Source organism: Lampetra planeri, chromosome 38 (assembly GCF_965212315.1).
Source record: "Lampetra planeri chromosome 38, kcLamPlan1.2.h2, whole genome shotgun sequence".
Taxonomy (NCBI): Eukaryota; Metazoa; Chordata; class Hyperoartia; order Petromyzontiformes; family Petromyzontidae; genus Lampetra; species Lampetra planeri.
Window position 1 is genome coordinate 4,824,151 of NC_136144.1, and position 18,332 is coordinate 4,842,482.

Sequence of the window (18,332 nt, forward strand, 5' to 3'; positions counted from 1 at the left end):
GGGGACACGGCAAATTGGGAGAGATGCTCAACCTGACACCCTCTCGATCATCGCTTCCTTCTGCTAGATCCCAAGAGGTGTTGCGTTCTTGAGACCCGAGATGACATCCAAAGGAACCGCTATTACAGCACCGTCATCATCATCACCACCACCACATCTCAGCTCTGGTTGCCACTCCTATGCCCGTCTCGGTAACTTTCCCTCCTCCAACCCTACACGCATGTGATGGTGGTGATGATGAGACTGTAATAGCGGTGTTGTGATGTTAACTACCTCGCCTGGTATGGAGGAGGTTGTGGGTTTGATCCCGACCCTGACGCCTGCTGTATATTTGGAGTTTGCGTGTCTCTCTCTCTCTCCCCGTGGTCGTGTGGATTTTTTCTTCAGGTCCTCCGGTTTTTTCGCCCCACGTTTAGCAACGTGCATCAAAGTTAATTATATCATTTTTCCGCTATATATTTCCACGTGAAAAGCCACTTTTCTGAGTTATCATTTGTGGCCAGGTCGCTTCTGAAAATAAGTTAAGACATCAGTGGCCTTTGCCTGGTAGGGTGGGGATTGTTTAGTGTTGTATTTGTATGCGTTTGTGTGATTTGTTTACTTTTCTTGTACTTTGCAATACTATCGTGTTTCTGTAACTGTTGGTTGTTTGAACGTTCGTACCCCGTGCCCCAACTGGACATCTGTGAAAAAGAGCTTCATAGGTCATCGGATTCTTCCAGCATAAATAAATATTCTGCTTCTGTGTCCCACCTATCACAACCCTCCTCCCTCTTCCTGCTTGCAGGAACCCCCCAAGTCACCTACCTCATTCTCCTCCACCCCATGCATGTCCCTACCCCACCACGACCTTCCCTGGACAATGACGATCCCAAGCTGTAACACGCCGGCACCGCGTGCCGTCCGCTCGCTCTCGCAGGGAGAGAGAGCGAGAGGAGAGATGAGCGAGAGGAGAGAGGCGCGAGAGGGAACCACAGACGAGCGGGAAGGCAGCGGCAGCCACGCCACCCCAAATTCCCCCCCCCCACCACCCGCCTGCCTGCCCAAGCTCTGCGGTCCTCTTTATGTGAAGGTGTTATCAGCTGATTAGTCCACGTGGGAGTTTCCATGTGGGAGTAAACCGGAACACCCAGAGAAAACCCACACGTGTAAGGAGGCAACACTATCCCATGCGGACAGAACAGGTTGGTCTTCTTGGTTCTTTCGGTAAAGTCACGTAGATTGGAAATAATAAAATAAAACATAATAAAATAATTCTCACAACGTTTCGGCCACAACAACGGCTGCTTGCGTTGTGGCCGAAACGTCGTGAGAATTATTTTATTATGTTTTATTTTATTATTTCCATTCTACGTGACTTTACCGAAAGAACCAAGAAGATGAATCCCTGCAGTCACGAAAGAAGCTTTAAATCGGAACCGGTTGGGTTTCACATTTTCCGTGCCGCATCCTCATGGCGACCCACGGTACGGCACCTCCTTTGACGCCCGCGGGAAGGGAGTTTCACAGCGCTTGTGTGATCCACCAACCCTCGCTGCCTCCACGGTGCCGGATTACAGGCCATGTGCGCCACCGCCAAAACACAAAGACACCGAAGCCGGGCCATCGAGCGAAGCTGCCTTGTGTCCTGTCACCCACCTCCCCGGCGGGTACTCCGCACGGTTAAACTCAGCCGGTTGTCGGACTTACACATTTCCACGGCCAATTTTAGTTGTCCCTCCGTAGGATGACGACTACCGATGTCCCGCAACGTGCTTCTTATTTTGTCTCCCCTCCACCCCCACGCCAGGGGAGATGACAATCAGATAAGGGGTCGGAGTGGCAAACGTCGGGGACCGAGAGCAGTGGGCACAGCGAGCCGCAACTCGGTGGGCCGGGGTGCGTGCAGGCGCGAGCCGCGCCAAGGATCGCGTCGCGCCACTGGTGAGGCACCTGTTAAGTGCAGCTTGGTGTCGCGGACCGGAGCGACGGGGCGATCGACCACATCATCGGCGGTGGCGGCGGCGCCTGCGGACGGATTCGCAGGGGGGCGGCACGTCGCGAGGGCGGCACTTACCCGGCACTCACTTTAACGACAGCCCCCCGTGACCAAACGTGGCATTACTTTCGACTAAGCTATCAGGAAGGTAATTAACGATTGTTCATAATCAACGTTTTTGGGTTAGATCGCGTTATTTATAAATGTGTCGTAACCCTCCACCACCCGACACGGCCAATCAGCAAAAAAAGTGTCACGTGGACAAAAGACAAATAGTTCACTGCTTTAGCCCACCGGTGTGTTGAAGCGTGAAACCACAACATTTACAATTTGAGTACGACATTTCTCTGGTAATTGCATCCAGCATCATCGGGCAATTCGCCAGAATGATGAGGCTCTGCTCTGTCTCCCGGTCTTAAATAGAGCAGCAGCAGCAGGGTGACGTCATCATTTAACTCATCAGGTGCAACGATTTGAGGCGGAGGGGGGGGTTATTGTAATTATATATTAGATTAGTAATCAGGCAATTGTTACGATGTTAGTTGTAGATTAGTAATCAGTTGTAATGTGTGTTATTGGAATTATATGCTATGTTAGTAATCAGTTAATTAGTGTTTGTTTCCCCTATAAGGAATTGTAATATGTATTATTTAATAATACGATTCCAGGCCGCACTAAGCATGTAGCTGTCTATTTATAAATAACGCGATCTAACCCAAAAACGTTGATTATGAATAATTTTGGTCGCGAAAGCCTACGTGTTAAACTAATTAACGATTGTGCTCATTTACCCAGGAAAGCCTCGCCGAGTCTCAAGGTTCTGTTTTCAAGAGGGTCCTGGAAGGTAATAGGAAAAACCCGGAGGACACCCATGGGGCGCCACGGTGGCGAGATATTAACTACCTCGCCGGGTATGCGGGAGGCTGTCGGTTCGAGCCCGACCCTGACGCCTGCTGTCCGGGTCTTCCGGTTTTTCGCTCCACATTTAGAATCAACATCACGCGTTTAAGAGTACTTAGCTGCGATACACTGCCACGTGATGAGCCACTTCGTTGAGCTATCATTTGTGGGCAGGTCGCTTCTCAAAAGGAACTGTATAGCTGGTAAAATAAAAACTTGGTTTAGGTTATAAAATAGGTGGAGAAAATACGAACGCCAGGCAGAAATGCGCCCGAGTCGTGAGTTGAACTCGGGTTTCTTGCCGCGCCGGCAGCGCGGGCATTACAAAAAGAGCCACGCTGCTGCCAGCCAACAACGCCGGGTTGGTGCTCGGTTGGGTCACACTTGCCTTCGGCCTCGACTTCGAGGGTCGTTTCCGGCTTGGGCTCATCGCCTCCCTTGTCCTGTTCACCGTCGTCTGGCACGGTCACCACCATCGACGTGAGCGGCGTCACGAACCCGTAGCGCAGCGACAGCGCCAGCGTCTCGTTGTCGAGACGCCCCTTCGTTGCATCGTTGGTCGCCGACACCTTCTCCTTCAGCAGCTGCTTGATGGTCAGGAAAGCCCACAGTCGCTCCGTGTGGCTCGGCGGCTCGGGGGGCCTGGAGGTCGGCGGCAACGGCCGCGGCGGGAACGGCCGCGGCGGGAACGGCCGCGGCCACGGTGGCATGACGCACTCCACCGCGAGCGAGGTGGGGCCGCTCTCGCTCAGCCCCTCGACGGTCGCGACGAGGCTGCCCGTGTCGCCCCGCACGCGCCCCGCCACCACGATCTCCGAGCCGCTGAAGTAGTTGGGGAAGGTGCTGCGCGTGAGTGCCGCCACCTCGTTGCCGGTGTACCTGACGACGACGTTGGACAGCAGCGGCGTGCCCACCTCGTCGTAGAAGCCCTTGAGCTGCAGCGTCGCGTCCACGTCCTCGAAGATCTTGCGCGCGAAGCCCGAGTTGGGCAGCGCGAGCTTCTCCAAGAAGTTGAACTCGACATCCTGGCCGAAGCCCAGGCAGTAGAGGCTGTAGAGGCCGGCGATGACCGAGCGTGCGTTCTTGATGATGACCTCCACGTTTGTCTCGCCCACCGTCGGCTGCCCGTCCGTGAGCAGGATAATAAGGGGGACGCTCATTTCCTTGCTTACCTCCTGGTATTTGAGGAGGCTCACGGCCTCGGACAGGGCATCCTTTATGTTTGTCCCTGTGGGGGGTTGTGCGTGGGGCAGAGGTCGCAAACGGGTTTTGATTCCTTACCCGTACCCGGCCGCACCAGGGTCGCAAATGGGTACCCGTACCCGTACCCGGCCGGGTACGGGTACCCGTTCCCTACCCGTACCCTACCCGAAATGAGTGACAAACGGTTACTCACCAGTGACTCACGGCCTACCCGTACCCGGCCGCACCAGGGTTGCAAACGGGTACCCGTACCCGTACCTGGCCGGGTACGGGTAGCCGGGTATCGGGTAGGGTACGGGTATCGGGTACCCGGTTGCGACCTCTGGCGTGGGGTCATGTGCAGCAGACAAGTGCGCAAAGGTAAGAGGCAAAGGAGGCGGATGGACGGGGAGGCGAGGCGGATGGGAGAAGCGAGCGCACAAGACGGGAAGCGCACACGCGAGGCAGATGGAAGGCAGACAGACAGGAGACGCAGGACAGAGACGCACGAGATGGAGGGACGGGGCACACAGGTGAGAGGTGGGCAAGAGAAACAGAAGAGCAGACACACGCACAGGAGATAGGAGACAGACAGGAGACACAGAGCCCTACCCCGCCCCGAGCAGCCCGCCGTGTGTCTGGTTGTGTCTGATGTGGGGAGCGGTGCTGTAGTAGCAGTTAGTGCTATGCCGCGCTACGAACAAAGGCGACCCGAGTTCGATTCCCACTCGTGGCCAACGCCGGTAACGATAATTTGAACCAATCCTGGACCTCCCCTAGGCCGACTCGGCCTCAATTGAGTACCCGGTGCGGTGTGTAAACATCGCCACTGGGGGAAACAAAGGCGGACGAGCGTGGTGCTGGCCACCCACCCCCTCGTGTACCGTTTCAGGCCATCATAGGTGCTACTTGCTAACAGCACTTGCCCCAACAGTCTGTTAAGGCTACACGGGGGATATTTGTCTCTGTCTTTGATGCGCCAGCCTACCACGGCAGAAAAAGTGTCGCGGCCACCACGCCTCGATTAGCCCGTTAGTCCTCAATAGAGAGGCTCCCGTGACTCCTTCCCCTCCCCTCCCCCAGGGGAACCGAGTGTCATGGTGGCTCATCTAACAACCAGTGCCTGGCCTCTCACCTCCGTCTGCCACCATGGCAGAAACAAACTTCTTGGCGCCCTCGATGTTTTCAGCTGAAGCCTTCACCAGGCCTTGACTGGCCCAATTTTTCACGCCGTAGGAGAAGGTCACAATGTTAAAGTGGTCCTTTGGTCTCAGGTCGTCCAGGATTTTCAGCATCGCTTCCTTTGTCTAAATGACAACGCATAATGATTAGTGATGTGCCATTAACGATTGGCTTCCGGTTTTGCATTGGCTTCCGGTTGAGGAATGAATACGTTAAAAGGTATCACTCATTACACACAAATTGCTTGTCACAAATGAACCACAATACCTTGCTGATCTCATCAAAGAGCATAAACGATCACGTGGAATCTGGTCATCCTCGTAGCGGCTTTTGGCTGTCCATCGAAGACAATCACCGCATCGCACGCTTTCAGATGCGCTTCTGCGGCTGTCTGGAACGCTCTTCCTTCCGATATTAGGAAGCCACTGGAGCTATACACTTTTGAATCTGGATTGAAAACTAATTTCTTTAGAACTTATTTTTGCATTTAGTTTTGATACCCTTGCCTGCACCTGCCATTCGCACGGTTGGCTACGTACGATGCGAAAGAAGTTCAACATACATATGTACAATTAGAGTTTGGCTTCATGGGAGTGGAAGCCGGGAGGACCCGGAGAAAGCCCGTCACACACACGAGGGGATAACACTCAACATACGGATTCAATTCACAAACTGACTCAAACCAGTGAGTTAGCCAAATCTGTGGCCCACACCCGTTGCTCTACAGCCATTTACCAACACCTCGAAGCACTCTTCGCGGCACGGCCAGCAGGAAAGGGCTGTCTCCTACCGTATGGACCAAATCACTTGGCGGAATCTCAGACGTAGCTCAATGATATCCGCTTTCACGAGCCATTCTCTGACACAAAGTGCTTCGCTGCTCCGCGAGACATACGAACGGACTATTCCTTTCATGGCATTAACACGGAGAGCACAGTTAGGCTAGAATTAGGGAAAAATACAACGCATTTTGGCTTTAAGTGTTACATTGGACATCCTCCATCAGGTATCCCTTGTCCCATGCTGTCTCGGCGTCTCACCTGCTTAATCTTGGTCCCATACATCGACCCGCTCACGTCAATCACAAACACGATGCTCTTCGGCAAAGCGCTCAGCCGTTTTGGCGCAAAGAAGTGCGCAAAGTAGCCGTTCACTATCTGAAATGCAAGGACACGGCAAGTGCCACATTCACCACGTGCAGGACACACACACGGTTCCGGGGCGACGTACTCACGCGCACGCTGATCCGGCACTTTGGCAACACGTGTCGGCGGACCGCGGAAATATTTTTTTAAACTCTGAACCCCCCGCTGGGGTGTGGGGTGGTCAGGCGTTAAGCAGTCCGTGGCCCGTGGTTGCTGATTTGTGAGCGGTGCGTGAATACGTAATCTGTGATTGGTAAATGGTACATCGCCTCTGATCGGTGATTGGTGAGTGGTTCGTGATTCTTGGTCAATGATTAGTGGGCAGTTCGTGAATCTTTGGTAGTGATTGGTGAGTGGTTCACGGTTTGTGATTGGCGAGTGGTTCATGATTCATGGTCCATCATTGGTGTGTCCATGATGCGCGGGTGGCGAGTGGTTCAAGTTTGACTGCGAGTGTATCGTTATTGATGGTCCATCATTGGTGAGTGGCTCATGGTCCATGATCCGCGAGTGGCGAGCGGTTCGAGTTTGACTCTGAGTGTATAGTTATTGATGGTCCATCATTGGTGAGTGGCTCATGGTCCATAATCCGCGAGTGGTGAGCGGTTCGAGTTTGACTGCGAGTGTATCGTTATTGATGGTCCATCATTGGTGAGTGGCTCATGGTCCGTGATCCGCAAGTGGCGAGTGGTTCGAGTTTGACTGTGAGTGTATCGTTATTGATGGTCCATCATTGGTGAGTGGCTCATGGTCCGTGATCCGCGAGTGGTGAGTGGTTCGAGTTTGACTGTGAGTGTATCGTTATTGATGGTCCATCATTGGTGAGTGGCTCATGGTCCACGATCCGTGAGTGGCGAGTGGTTCAAGTTTGACTGCGAGTGTATCGTTATTGATGGTCCATCATTGGTGAGTGGCTCATGGTCCACGATCCGCGAGTGGTGAGCGGTTCAAGTTTGACTGTGAGTGTATCGTTATTGATGATCCATCATTGGTGAGTGGCTCATGGTCCACGATCCGCGAGTGGTGAGCGGTTCGAGTTTGACTGTGAGTGTATCGTTATTGATGGTCCATCATTGGTGAGTGGCTCATGGTCCACGATCCGCGAGTGGTGAGCGGTTCAAGTTTGACTGTGAGTGTATCGTTATTGATGGTCCATCATTGGTGAGTGGCTCATGGTCCACGATCCGCGAGTGGTGAGCGGTTCAAGTTTGACTGTGAGTGTATCGTTATTGATGGTCCATCATTGGTGAGTGGCTCATGGTCCACGATCCGCGAGTGGTGAGCGGTTCGAGTTTGACTGTGAGTGTATCGTTATTGATGGTCCATCATTGGTGAGTGGCTCATGGTCCGTGATCCGCGAGTGGCGAGCGGTTCGAGTTTGACTCTGAGTGTATAGTTATTGATGGTCCATCATTGGTGAGTGGCTCATGGTCCATAATCCGCGAGTGGTGAGCGGTTCGAGTTTGACTGCGAGTGTATCGTTATTGATGGTCCATCATTGGTGAGTGGCTCATGGTCCACGATCCGCAAGTGGTGAGCGGTTCGAGTTTGACTGTGAGTGTATCGTTATTGATGGTCCATCATTGGTGAGTGGCTCATGGTCCACGATCCGCGAGTGGTGAGCGGTTCGAGTTTGACTGTGAGTGTATCGTTATTGATGGTCCATCATTGGTGAGTGGCTCATGGTCCACGATCCGCGAGTGGTGAGCGGTTCGAGTTTGACTGTGAGTGTATCGTTATTGATGATCCATCATTGGTGAGTGGCTCATGGTCCACGATCCGCGAGTGGTGAGCGGTTCGAGTTTGACTGTGAGTGTATCGTTATTGATGATCCATCATTGGTGAGTGGCTCATGGTCCACGATCCGCGAGTGGTGAGCGGTTCGAGTTTGACTGTGAGTGTATCGTTATTGATGGTCCATCATTGGTGAGTGGCTCATGGTCCATGATCCGCGAGTGGCGAGCGGTTCGAGTTTGACTCTGAGTGTATAGTTATTGATGGTCCATCATTGGTGAGTGGCTCATGGTCCATAATCCGCGAGTGGTGAGCGGTTCGAGTTTGACTGCGAGTGTATCGTTATTGATGGTCCATCATTGGTGAGTGGCTCATGGTCCGTGATCCGCAAGTGGCGAGTGGTTCGAGTTTGACTGTGAGTGTATCGTTATTGATGGTCCATCATTGGTGAGTGGCTCATGGTCCACGATCCGTGAGTGGCGAGTGGTTCAAGTTTGACTGCGAGTGTATCGTTATTGATGGTCCATCATTGGTGAGTGGCTCATGGTCCACGATCCGCGAGTGGTGAGCGGTTCAAGTTTGACTGTGAGTGTATCGTTATTGATGGTCCATCATTGGTGAGTGGCTCATGGTCCGTGATCCGCGAGTGGTGAGCGGTTCGAGTTTGACTGTGAGTGTATCGTTATTGATGGTCCATCATTGGTGAGTGGCTCATGGTCCACGATCCGCGAGTGGTGAGCGGTTCGAGTTTGACTGTGAGTGTATCGTTATTGATGGTCCATCATTGGTGAGTGGCTCATGGTCCATGATCCGCGAGTGGCGAGCGGTTCGAGTTTGACTGCGAGTGTATCGTTATTGATGGTCCATCATTGGTGAGTGGCTCATGGTCCATGATCCGCGAGTGGCGAGCGGTTCGAGTTTGACTGTGAGTGTATCGTTATTGATGGTCCATCATTGGTGAGTGGCTCATGGTCCACGATCCGCGAGTGGTGAGCGGTTCGAGTTTGACTGTGAGTGTATCGTTATTGATGGTCCATCATTGGTGAGTGGCTCATGGTCCATGATCCGCGAGTGGCGAGCGGTTCGAGTTTGACAGCGAGTGGATGGCGATTCGAGGTCCGCGAGCGGCGATTCCCTTCGCGGTTCGTGGTCGTGTTGCGATTATTATTATCGGTTGGGTTGTTCTCCCTCTCTCTCTCACCTCCAGTTGCCCGGCCTCCTCCGCTCGCTCCACGTCGTAACGGACGATGAAATCCCCGAGGACTCCATCCTGCGCCAGCGCCAGCTGCTGCTCCACGCTCGGCTGAAACCGCACGACCACCGAGGTGGCCGTGCGCACGATGGAGGTGGCAGGCGGAGGGTCCGCGACAACTGCAGAGGGGTAATCACAACACCACGTGGATTAATTATCGTCATCGTCTTCATCATCATCTTCGACTTCGTCATCATCAGGACCCTCCTGAAAACGAGTCATTAGACCCAATGATAATCTGGGAGAAAATCATGGTTTTTCTTTTTGCAAACATTTCTGGGCACCAGGACAGTCTTTAAAAAAACAGGTTTATCCGTATTCTTAGGTTTTTTCGGTAAAGTCACGTAGGTAAAAAATTCAAATTAATAAAAGTTAAATAAAAATAAAATAAAAATCCTCCGAAACGTCGTGATTTTTATTTTATTTTACTTTTATTAATTTAAATTAACATTTTTTACCTACGTGACTTTACCGAAAAAACCTAAGAATATGAATCCTTGCAGTCACGAAAGCTTCAAATCTAGGTTTATCCGTCCAAGACCAGGACGTTTGGTAGCTCCTTAAGTTACGAGACATGGGCACTTGATGCAGGATGTCCAATGTGAGATCTGAAGGGTGCTGCAATCCAGATGTACGGAGCGCGACATCAAACAACACCTTACACTACTATCTGCACATCTAAGGAGGTACCATCATTATTGCGCCTCCATTTCAACAAAATCGTGATCATCATCAGCTATTATCTACAAATGGATGAAGGCCTCCCCAAGCCGCTGCTCTCTCTCAAGATTCCAGGATGCAACAATCCACCCAGCTCCTGCACATGAGCTGACGCCATCCGCTCCATGTCCACAGCGGACGCTCCTTCATTCTCCTGAGCATGGTCCGTCCCATGGCTGCCACTCCATCATTATTCTGAACCATTGGCCGTTCGTCCCTTATAAGTAACGTGGCCTGCGCCAAGCCCACTCACGTGTGATGGAGCGCCGCACTCGAAGACACTGGCGGAACCATCCACCGCATCAGAAGGTCAGCAGGTGTATGCGCTCGTCTCCGTCACACGTGTAACATTAAAGGCAAGCCATGGTCGTGAGACTGTGGTCATGCAAACCAAGCTATGAGCCACACAGTAAACACACTGTGGGTTTACTGTGTGGGATTACTGTGTGTAGGTTTACTGTGTGTGGAACAGCAAAACGACACGACCTCTCTCTCTCCTTAAGCCCTCTTGTCGTGGCGAAGCAGACCTCGACATCGGCATTTAGCTCACGAGCCACGCTCAGTGCCATCGTGCGCAAAAACGGAATCGAATTTAACCAGCGGATGGAATGAAACCCAGTGACAAGACACACGAAGCGCCGCCTCTCTTGCAAGTGGCGACCCGACCCGAGCTGGTGGCTTCCACTGCTTAAGGCGCTGGCAAGAACGTCCAGGCGGTGACCACAGTTTCAGCTTCACTCCTCTTGCACCCCAGGGCACGCGCCCGACCGTGCTGACGACAACGACGGTGCCGAGGTCGTGTTGGGGTGCTCGCGCGGGAGGGAGGGAGGCCTTCCTCAACCACCGCACTCACCACCGACGTCATTGGTGATGAGGTTGCTTGTGCGGAGAGGAGGCACGGTGATCCGGGACAGCCCAGCCTTCTCCTCGATGGACACCTCCACCGTGAGGTTGTCCACCGTCTGCTGGGGACGCACGCTCACCACGTGCTCGTACCTGGAGGGACCGACGGTTCACCTTTTATTACCGCGCAGTCGGCGAGTTCGGGTCTAGCCGAGAATCCGGTCGCCTGCTGTGTGTGCCGAGGACTAGGGGTGCCGCGGTGACGTGATGTTAACTACCTCGCCTGGTATACAGGAGGCCGTGGGTTCAATCCCGACCCTGATACCTGCTGTATACTGCGAGTTTGCATGTTCTTCTCATGGAATTTTCTCTGGGCCATCCGGTTTTTCCCTCCACATGCGTTAAGAGTATGTGGCTGCTGTACATTGCCACGCGATAAGCCGCTTCGTTGCGTGAACAATTTTGCCCAGGTTGCATCCGAAATAGAGCTACGTAGCTCAGTGATCCTTACTTGGCGAAGTAAAACATTGTTTAATAGTTTTAGTTTAAAACCTGCAGTCAGTGGGCGACAGAGCCTTCGGTAGCAGCCAGGAGCCTTGTCTGTGGGGCAATGCTCTTCCCTAGGACATCACCAGGGACTCCTGGTCGGTGGAGTCTTTCGGGCCCCCATTTTAGAATGTATCTCTTCTCGCTGGCGCGTACCACCTGTCCGTGGAGGCTCCGTGGCCTTCCCCATCGTTTAAAAAAAAGAAAAAATGTTTTTTACACCATTTGCCAGTAAACTGGCAAATGAGGTTCCAATGGTGTAAATGCTTCACCCGAGCTCTCATACTCTGATGGTGCATTGTCTTTAAGTTGTGCGCCTTTTGGCGTCATCTGGTCCAACCCATGTGAGATTAGGCTCTAAGGAAAGCTGTCTCGGGTGTGGACCAATCAACTTCAAGGACAGTGCATACATTATCAGAGTTATGTTTTTTGTTTGCATTATGACTGCAGGTATTGTGGTCTATGCAAACATGACTCCTTGTGAAAAAGGTGTCAGTTTTGTTGCCAGATAAAAGGGTAAAAAACCAATTATCATTTTTAGTTGTATTCGCCAATATATTTGTGAGGGGTCGTTCACGGTTTGGCACTTCTCTGTAGAGCGCCGTGAGGCCTTGCCCGTGAATGGCACCACAGAGTAACCGAGCCTTGGTTTGGGGGTCCGTGATTGACTTGGCGGTTGTGCGATGTGGCTCGCTGTGGTATCGGGGTGACGGTGAACAGTGGGAGTGATGCGATGGTGAAGGCGGTAAGGCTGTCAAACCCTGAGCCGCAAGGAGATTAGCCTGAAGCGCAATACCTTGCTGATGTCGTCAAGAAGCGTGAAGCATCACGCAAACACCGGTCATCCTCGCCGCAGCGGATTTTGGCTCGCCATCGAACAAAGACGGTCACCGCAACACCGGCTTCTGCAGCCGTCTGGAATGCTCTCCCCATCTGATATTATGAAGCCACTGGAGCTACGCACTTTTAAATCATCTATATTGGAAACGTATTACTTTAGAACTGCTTTATGTGTCTTGTTTGATGTCCTTCCCCCGCACCTCCGAATAACACGGTTGAATACGTACGGTGCGAAAGAAGTCCATAATACGTGCATTCGTGTGGTAGGCTGCCGAGCATTTAACCCGACCAAATTTCCAAAGCGAATCACTCTCCGCTCTGCGATCTTCCGTAATTTGTTCGCACCGGGAGATATCCGGCTTGAAAACCGCCATGCGGGGACCGAATCGGAAAAGTCAACGGCTGAAATCAGTACGGTTGGCGAGTATTGGGGGGGGGGGGGGGGGGGCGGTAGTGAGTGGTGTTGCCCGTGGTGAGATGGGGTCGAGTGGTGAGTTGGCAACACCGGCGGTGGGTTGTTGATGTTGCAGTGGCGGTTTTGGTGAGGTGCCGCTGCCTTCTGGTTCGTGTTGTGGTGAGTTTTTTTAGTTGTCGGCAAGTGCTTTTATGGTAAAAGTTGCGCAGGTGAGCGTCGTGGTTGAGTTGGTGAGGTGGAGGCATATGGTGATGTACTGGCGAGTGTCGTAGCAAGTTGGGTGGTGGCATGTGCTAACGTTCTGGTGAGCATCGTGGTGAGATGGTGATGCGGTGGCATCTACTCCTGTTGTGGTGAGCATCTTGGCGAGTTGGTGGCGTGTGCTCCTGTTGTGGTGAGCGTCGTGGTGAATTGGTGATGCGGTGGCATCTACTCCTGTTGTGGTGAGCATCTTGGCGAGTTGGTGGCATGTGCTCCTGTTGTGGTGAGTTTCGTGGTGAATTGGTGATGCGGTCACGTCTACTCCTGTTGTGGAGAGCGTCATGGTGAGTTGGTGATGTGGTGGCATCTACTCCTGTTGTGGTGAGCATCTTGGCGAGTTGGTGGCGTGTGCTCCTGTTGTGGTGAGCGTCGTGGTGAATTGGTGCCGTGTGTCACCGTGCTGGCCATGGCGCTCGCTCACCATTCCAGCTTCCGCTGCAGGAGCTCCTCATAGCTGAGGGTGAAGAGCGCACGGCTTCCAGCACCCACGTTCACGCTCACCGTGAACTTGTCCGTTTCCCTTTCTCTGCACGCGGGGGCACGGGGGTCAAATCATCATCATCGTCATCATCATTGTCATCATCATCGTCATCATCATCGTCATCATTGTCATCATCATTATTGTCATCGTCATCATTGTCATCATCATTGTCATCATCATTGTCATCATCATCGTCATTATCATTGTCATCATTGTCATCATCGTCGTCATCATCATCGTCATCATTGTCATCATCGTCATCATCATCATTGTCATCATCGTCATCATCATCATTGTCATCATCATTATCATCGTCATTATCATTGTCATCATCATCATTGTCATCATCATCGAACATCATCATCATCGTTATTGTCATCATCGTCGTTGTTGTCGTACTGCTGCTGCATCTTCTTCTTCCGTACGGCTGACGTAGATGCAGAGCAACGACTTCTATTTCACACTCAGGTGGTCAAGCCAAATAACCGCATCAGGAGCAGCAGAGTGGTGCTTTGCTGTAATGTCTCCTTCACCTTTGTGGATCGGGCTTCGCGTCGTTATATGTCGTATCGTCTGCTGCTGCCGATTCACTGAGATGTAACGCGTAGATTTTCGCAGCAAATGTTCAGATTCATAATATAATTTCGGTTTCGGCCATGTGGTCACGATCTGACCAAATGTGTGTCGTAATAACCCTCCACCACCCGATGCAGCCAAAAAATCCAATTATCACGTGGTGTACTGTACACGCGTTTAACGATTGTTATTTTTATCTTTTCAGCTCGCTCGCCGCGGGTTGAGTTGACTGACAAACGATCCCTGAAGCCACATTTAGCGTTTAGTTACGAATTAAGGTTTTAAACTGCGCCACACATCATCGGGAAAAGATACAGGAAGTCACCATCTCGTGTGTCACCTGACCCGGCTTCTTACATAACTGTCTGTGACCTCACATGAACAAACCAATCCGATTAACCACTATAAATTAATGTAGCCCAATCTACACACATATATATAGAATCTATCTAGCCCAATGTTTCCTTCACGTGTGTTTGGCCATCATTCCACCTGTAACAAGAACGAGAGTGCCACCCAAGGGAAAAAAATCCGCTAGAAAAAATACATTCCATAAACGCAGGGCCCGTCGATTTATCCCTGCGTGACCTGACCTGAGTAGTGGGCAAATAAGGTTAGTGGACAGAAGCTCACAGCTCAGCAAATGATCACCAGCCTCGCATGCCATCTGCGAGGGGCAAAGAGATAAGGAGAGAGACATTGAAACAGTGCGTGTGGGGCAAGGCGAGGGGAGAGAGGGGGAGTGAATTGACCGCCGTTCACCATCCATTGCGGTGAACGGATGACAACTCCGGACGTAGCCATGGTAGCGAGACTGCTGAGGTCGAGTCCGGGTTTCAGCTGTGTGTATAATCACACAGCTGGGTGGGGGTGGGGGGGTGGGGGGGTGGGGGGGTGGGTGGGGGTTGGGTGGGGGGGTGGGTGGGTGGGTGGGGGGGTGGGGGGGTGGGTGGGGGTGGGGGGGGTGGGGGGGTGGGTGGGGGTTGGGTGGGGGGGTGGGTGGGTGGGTGGGGGTTGGGTGGGGGGTTGGGTGGGGGGGTGGGTGGGTGGGGGTTGGGTGGGGGGGTGGGTGGGTGGATGAGTAGGTGGGTGGGTGGATGGGTGGAGGAGTGGATGAGTGGGTGGATGGGTGGAGGGGTGGATGAATAGGTGGGTGGGTGGATGGGTGGAGAGGTGGATGAGTGAGTAGGTGGGTGGGGGGGTGGATGAGTGGGTGGGTGGGTGGATGGGTGAGTTAGTGGGTGGGTCGGGGGGGTGACATCTGTGAGGCTTTCACCTGGTAGCAACGAGCCCGGCCGACCAGCCCCGATCCACGGCCGCCGAGTACACCTGCTTGGCCTGCTCCTTCTCCTTCACGACACCGGGGTATGTCTTGTTCCGTACCGTCCTGAGCAACACGGCGGAACACAAAACGGGGTCACCTCATCGTCCGACACGAGCGGGCCTTACAGGCTGCGTTCTCCTATAGCGGCGGCGGTCGTTGCGCTCCGGAAGAGCACAGCATGATGGGAAAAATCGCGTTGTAATAAATAATGTACAATGTAGGGCTAAAGCGCAGTCCGCGATCACACGCAAGATGCGTGACGGTAACTACTAGAATTATGTCCGTGTTTTCTTACTTCATCATCTTAACATGTCCCATCGGCATTGGCGAGTCTCGTTCACACAACGGTGTTCAACCACCACACAGCAAGCCACACACAGCCTTCTCCTCCTGATTCTTCCCTCGCGCACCTCCACTATCGAATTCTACCCATCGCCTTCCCCCCCTCCCTGGGTTCTTATCACCTTGCTCAATTCAAATACGGCCACGCCTCTTACGGCGCTCAGGATGCATTCTTGGTAAACGTCGCACTGTGTGAAACGGCGCTGTAGGAGGTCGCTATAACGCGGTCCCAATGGAGATGCGTTACTGACAGTGCAATATATATTTGTGTACCTATCAGCCATATATGAGGGCTTCATCAGGGTATCGGGAAAAACCTTAATGATGATGACACTGTAGACATCATCAATGTATTAAGGCATTTTTTATACGTATAAAAAAAACTGTTTGCCAGTGTCAAAGTATGAAAAAATAAGAACAGGTTTTCCCCTTTGTGACAATGAAACAGATGTTAAGATGGTCAAACACCCAATAGATTATTCCTTTTGCAAGGGATCAAGTCTGTATTAACCACACGTACTTGTGGAAAAAAACATGCAAACACGCTCTGATGATAATAATAATGTATGTATTGTCTTTGAAACTGATTTGTACTGTTCACCTTATGGCGTTCCCTGGTGTGACACCGGTGAGCATGTTTGTTAGCATGCATGTTTTTGCCACAAAGTGCATGTCGTTAACGCGGACCTGATTCCTTGCAAAAGGTATCCATTTGGCGTTTGAACAGTTTCACACCTTCTGTTTTATTGTCACTAAGCGCAAAACCGATTCTTAATTTTTTCACACATCGCAATCGTCGCCCCCCGCCCGCCCACCCCCTCCTGCGCAAACGGGACCCTCCCGAAAAAACGGAGACTGAAGACTCGGCGAGGCTTCCCCTCCGCGTCGACGCAAGCGTAACGGCAGCGGCAAAACGTCGACAGTCTACGCGTTGTTTTGGCGACGCTGCCGCCGCTCCGCAGACCACCGACGACGGAAATAATGAAAGTTCACATGGAGAAGGCGGAGATGAAGGCGGCCTCCGGGAGCTGTACGTGGAAGGTGACCTCCTTGCCGCGCGAGGCCGTGTTGAGCAGCCAGCTGTTGATGGTGGTGTGGGCGTATCGCGACGTGATCCGCGACACGACGCTCATCTCCGTTATCTTCGGCGTGGCGTCCTGCGAGCGGGGACGTACGCACCGCCGCAGTGAGCGAGGATCGGTCCGCGTAAAGAGAGCTGTTTCGCTCAGTGGGTCTTACCGGCTGAAATAAAGTCCCAAGTCTAAGAGGGCACCAATGTCGGGCGAAGGCCGATTGCCCGCCCTGTGCTGAATGCACACAGACTCGGCTCCTTTGTGCAGCAGTTGGAATGAAAACGTTTCTTCAGACTTAACCCTTTCGATGACGTACGTGTACGTACGTGTACGTCATCTGTTGTTTCGTACGTGTACGTCTCATCAGAACGGAATCAGAAGAAGACCTGAAATGACATCTTTATTGGTACGTCTTCAGGTTAGAAGGCGTACCGAGGCTCCCACAAGGCCATGCGGGAGGGTGTGTGGCACAGTTTGGCGCCCGCTATCATCGAGTGCGGTGGTCGTGTCGTGACAGTTCTCTGCAGTGAGTACAATGTCTTACAAAACGACGGCGTACAGCATATGGACTAATCGCCACCTGTTTCTATCTGTACGGGGATGGAGTGCTGCCTCCTTGCACAAGGCATGGGTTTTCTCCAGGTGCTCCAATTTCATCCCACACGTATAAAAACTAATTAATTGGAACAACACCTTAATATACATAGAACCGCAGACCTTAGGGGGGGGGGCGGATTTGGCACCGTATTAGCGCCTGGCTGCCTTTCCCACTTGTCTGCGGTTTCTTGCGCCTCCTAAGTCGTTCTCTCTCTCTCCTCGGGAACGAGGAGCGAACACCGTGCAGCGCGGTGTTATAAAATGTAATGATTCATGTTTAAAAAACAAAACAAAAACACTTGAAAACCGTTAACGAAAATGGAGTGGCTCCACTGAGAAATGGCATGGAATTGCAAGATACACACGTGAAGGGGACTCGGGAAGCGGTGCCATGGTTTCGAGAAAGTTCCTGACAGCGACGTGCGAAAATGTTCGTTGCAAATGGTGTTGAGAAACAAAAGCGACAAGAAGATAAAATGGCCAAAGTATGAGCCATGTCAGATTTAAACTATAAAAAAAACGATTACCTGTTTTTCTTTATCCAGGTAAGGAACACGTGGCTTTTTTCAGAAGCGACCTGGCCACAAATGATAGCTCAACAAAGTGGCTTATCACGTGGAAATTTATAACAGCCGAATACTCTGAACACGTGACGTTGATTCTAAATGTGGAGAGAAAACCCGGAGGACCCGAAGAAAAATCCACGCGACCACGAGGCGAGAGACACGCAAACTCTAAATATACAGCAGCCGTCAGGGTCGGAATCGAACCCACGACCTCCTGTATACCAGACGAGGTAGTTAACATCTCCTAGCCACCGTGGCGCCCCATTTGTCGATGACACAGCAATAGTAACGACGAGTTGGCAATGAGCTCCAGGAAAAGATCGAAGTAGTTAAAAAAAAGGTTGCAACGTTGGGCTCCAGTTAAATCTGAAGGTT

At 52.2% G+C, this 18,332-nt stretch overlaps 1 protein-coding gene across 1 annotated transcript in view; it reads right to left on the reverse strand.

Annotated features, from left to right (window-relative positions):
* LOC144731225 (inter-alpha-trypsin inhibitor heavy chain H4-like) overlaps positions 1-18,332 on the reverse strand; it is a 43,464-nt gene that overhangs the window by 24,317 nt on the left and 815 nt on the right. Inside the window, exons 2-10 of the mRNA XM_078612236.1 lie at positions 16,715-16,878; positions 15,332-15,442; positions 13,420-13,524; positions 10,947-11,089; positions 9,323-9,492; positions 6,283-6,399; positions 5,196-5,367; positions 3,267-4,106; positions 1,933-2,007 (exon numbers count right to left, since the gene is read on the reverse strand). Coding sequence (XP_078468362.1) covers positions 1,933-2,007; positions 3,267-4,106; positions 5,196-5,367; positions 6,283-6,399; positions 9,323-9,492; positions 10,947-11,089; positions 13,420-13,524; positions 15,332-15,442; positions 16,715-16,878 — 1,897 coding nt within the window. The remainder of the gene's footprint in view (positions 1-1,932; positions 2,008-3,266; positions 4,107-5,195; positions 5,368-6,282; positions 6,400-9,322; positions 9,493-10,946; positions 11,090-13,419; positions 13,525-15,331; positions 15,443-16,714; positions 16,879-18,332) is intronic.